The 3,499-nt window shown below is 44.5% G+C and overlaps 1 protein-coding gene across 1 annotated transcript in view; it reads left to right on the forward strand.

The window, feature by feature from the left end:
* Positions 1 to 3,499, forward strand: part of Skor2 (SKI family transcriptional corepressor 2) — a 44,083-nt gene that overhangs the window by 27,134 nt on the left and 13,450 nt on the right. The window contains exon 8 of the mRNA XM_005356279.2: positions 2,372 to 2,439. Within this exon, the coding sequence (XP_005356336.1) occupies positions 2,372 to 2,439 (68 nt within the window). The remainder of the gene's footprint in view (positions 1 to 2,371; positions 2,440 to 3,499) is intronic.

The raw sequence follows: 3,499 nt of genomic DNA on the forward strand, positions 1-3,499 counted from the left end.
GGTGGAGGGAGAGGAGGTGGAGGGAGAGGAGGTGGAGGAAGGAGAGGAGGTGGAGGAAGGAGAGGAGGTGGAGGGAGAGGAGGTGGAGGGAGAGAAGTGGAGAAGGAAGAGGAGTTGGAGGAGGTGGAACTCACTCTGTAGCCCAGGCTGGCCTCAAACTCATAGAGATCTGTCTGCCCCTGCCTTCCAAGTGCTGGGATTAAAGGTGTGATTGTAGTGTGTGCCACCTCCACCTGACTTTATAGCAGTATCTCTTAAAGCTCCCCTTTCCTCAGATTGTGGCCAAGTCTATAGCACTCATGAGACCAAAGAGGACCACAGCAAGGCTGGCATGGGTGAGAAGGCTCGCCGTTTGTAGAGTCAGACTGGAGTAAAGAGAGAGCTCTAAGGTGCACAGGAGCAGGGCAAGCATTCTCCCTGTCTTACACAGCTCTCAGCGCCCCCTATGGTTAGCGCCCTATGACCTGCATCTGACTGTAGGTGCCTTCCACCCTGTGCCTTGCATAAGTAGAGGACCCAACTGCACTGCTCATTTCTGGGTGATTCTTACATGCAAGGAAATAGACATGATGGAGGATGCGGTACTGGAAAAGGAATGACCTGCTCTTACGTCTCAGAATTTCCTGTGCAGTCTAATCAAGTTACAGTGTTGAGAATATATCTTCAAATAACTAAATTGTTTGCCTACAAGGAAAGAAAAGGAACAGACTTGTGGCATGTGTCTGCAACCCCCGCCCTTGAGAGACAGAAATATCAACAACAGTTTGAGGTCAGCCTGATCTACTGAGAGAGTTCCAGACTAGCCAGGGCTATCCAGTGAGATCTTGTCTTAAAAAGAAAAGAAAAGGAGAGGTCAGGAGAGGCCTAAAAGGGGTAGCAGACTCTAGGGCGCTGTCAGTCATATTTTTTCAGATGTACTCATTCTTCCGTACCCATGGCGGATTGGCTCCAGAACCCTCTGCAGACAACAAAAGTCCGCGGTGGTGCCAGTGTCATAGAGCATTGCTTAGTGTTCTCATATAACCTGTGGATAATCCTCCCACATGCTTTAGTCAACACCTACTACAGCAAACTGTCAGTCACAACCCTCACTCGGGGCCACATACACGAGCGAGTGAGTCATGCGGTTTGGAGCAACAGTAAAAGGTTTCTGAACACTAAATGAGCAAAAGTTAATTCAAAATCAAGTGCATAATGAAGCCAAGGCTTTGGGGGCGAGACTTGTCCTTGTCATGTAGCATGACACAACCACTACCGCTAGCCAAGTCATGCAGCGCCAAGGAACGCTACAGGAACACTTCGGCTCAGGGACTGCATGTTTTGAATTTCATAATTACCATATGAAGTTTTGGCTCTTTAAGCAAAATGGTTTAGTTACAGAAATTAAAAAAAAATTTACATATATGGGTATTTCACCTACATATAAGTCTGTGAACTTGACATACATGTCAAGTGCCAGTGGGGGCCAGAAGGTGTGCGATCCCCTTGAACTGAAATCCCACGTGACTGCTAGGGATTGAGCCCAGGGCCTCTGGAAGAGCAGGCAGTGCCTTTAACCTCTAAGGCATCTTTCCAGGAACCTGAGCACCTTTTTATACATCTCTATCATCATTCTTCATCATATAAAGATCAATGTAATGTGTCTTTTGATTATATTGTGTAAGGATGTTTGGTTTTTAAAAATTGCTTGTTTGAGTTGCTGACTTGGGTTTCCTAAAATAGTAAATAAATGAATTTTGGTTTGGGATTAGGATAGAATTTCCAACAATTTCCTAAGCATACATCTGCCATTTTGTGGTCCATGTTTATGTAAAAACCACATTCTCAGTATTGATAATTATAAGATCAGGATATCAGTCAAACGAAAAAACGCTGAAGATATCATATAGTATCAAATATTCTGCCAACATCTGACTCTACATAAAGTTAGGCCAGCACATACATCCACCTGTGTGGCAGGTTTGATTTTGTCACTAATAAATTGTGAAGTTAGATATATAAAACCACAGAGTGGTTTTAAAATAAACTTCTTTATGATTTATATATTTATATATCATCAGTATTTGGCTTGTCTACCTATTTTACATACCTACATACGTGGGTCACAAAAGTTTCTCAGGTGAAAAGAGGTCCTGCGGGGTTCTCAGTATAGAGGGATTTAGAGACCCTGCTGTGGGTGTTTCCATCACTGACACAGGCAGATGTGGGTGGATGTTACTCCGTCTTCCTTGTTACAGATCCAGTGTCATGTTGTTGATCTGAGGTTGGTTCAACCCACATCACCAGGAGTCTACGATTTGGAGGACCAACTGCATACTAAATGTGGATTCTGCACTTGCATTAATTTCCTTTCTGTTTCTCTCTTCCCCAGATAACTTCCAGGATCAGATGAAAAGGGAGCTGGCTTACCGAGAAGAAATGGTGCAACAGTTACAAATTGTAAGAGCCATTTCTGCTTATACACACATGTAAGGTCGCTGGTTTGTTTTCAAAGCCCTCAATGCACGCCACACTGTTGGTCCACTTCCCTCTCGGCTGGCTAAGATGCTAATTACCAGGGGATTTATGTAGACCCAGAGTAAACAGATGTGTCAGTGTGTTTCTTCGATCTGTAACTGCTTCCCATGTGTGCATCGCCTCCATGGGCAAATCAGAGGTACGGGGCGCCCTTTCACGCTGCAAACTAGCAGGCACCATGTGGGGAACTCACAGAAGGGCACAGCTCCTGCCCTCAGCACCTTCTACCAGCCAGGCCCTCCATTAACACTCAATTAACCAATTACGTGCACTTGAGGGGTGATGAAAAGAAGCAAATCGCTTCCAAATGAAGCGCTCTTCTCTATCTTCATCCTGTCTCAACGTGAGCTCTTTAAATGGGAAAGAGCAACAGTCAGGAAGATATGGTTTTGGGGTTTTGTTTTCGTAATACCTTGCTGTTCCGTCCCATGCAGACACATCTGGTGTAAGCCCTGGATTTTAAATCAGCCTCCCAAGCTTCTTTTTCCAAAGAACAAGCAATAGAGGACATAATTTATACGGAATATTTTTGAGATTATTTTTAAACACCTGGCTAAAGACGCTGATGTCTGGAAATGAGGTTGTCATAATTTGGGTTGTTTGATATTGTGTTTCACTGATCTCTTCTACCCGTAGACCACTGAGCATGTCTAAAGTGTCTTAAGAGCCAAATGTAGCTTTGTCAGGATTATTTGAAGAAGATGGTTAGTGCTGTGTCTTTGTATGGGAGGAGCAAGCATTCCCTGTCCACAGAGATTCCTGGGAGTACTTCAAAGCAACCTTGGATTTCATTACGTTTTCTAAATGAGGGTCTCAGCTAAAAGTGGGGTTTAAAATAACTGTGACACCCCCACTGTGGTTCCTCTGGTCTCAGACGCTCATTAATAGCTCCAGGTTTAGAAAACCTTTATGCCAGATAATGCTTAGGAAGATCTTCCTGTGGGGTTTTGTTGGTGGTGGTGGTGGTGGTGGTGGTGGTGGA

This window comes from Microtus ochrogaster, chromosome 18 (genome assembly GCF_000317375.1).
Source record: "Microtus ochrogaster isolate Prairie Vole_2 chromosome 18, MicOch1.0, whole genome shotgun sequence".
Classification (NCBI taxonomy): Eukaryota; Metazoa; Chordata; class Mammalia; order Rodentia; family Cricetidae; genus Microtus; species Microtus ochrogaster.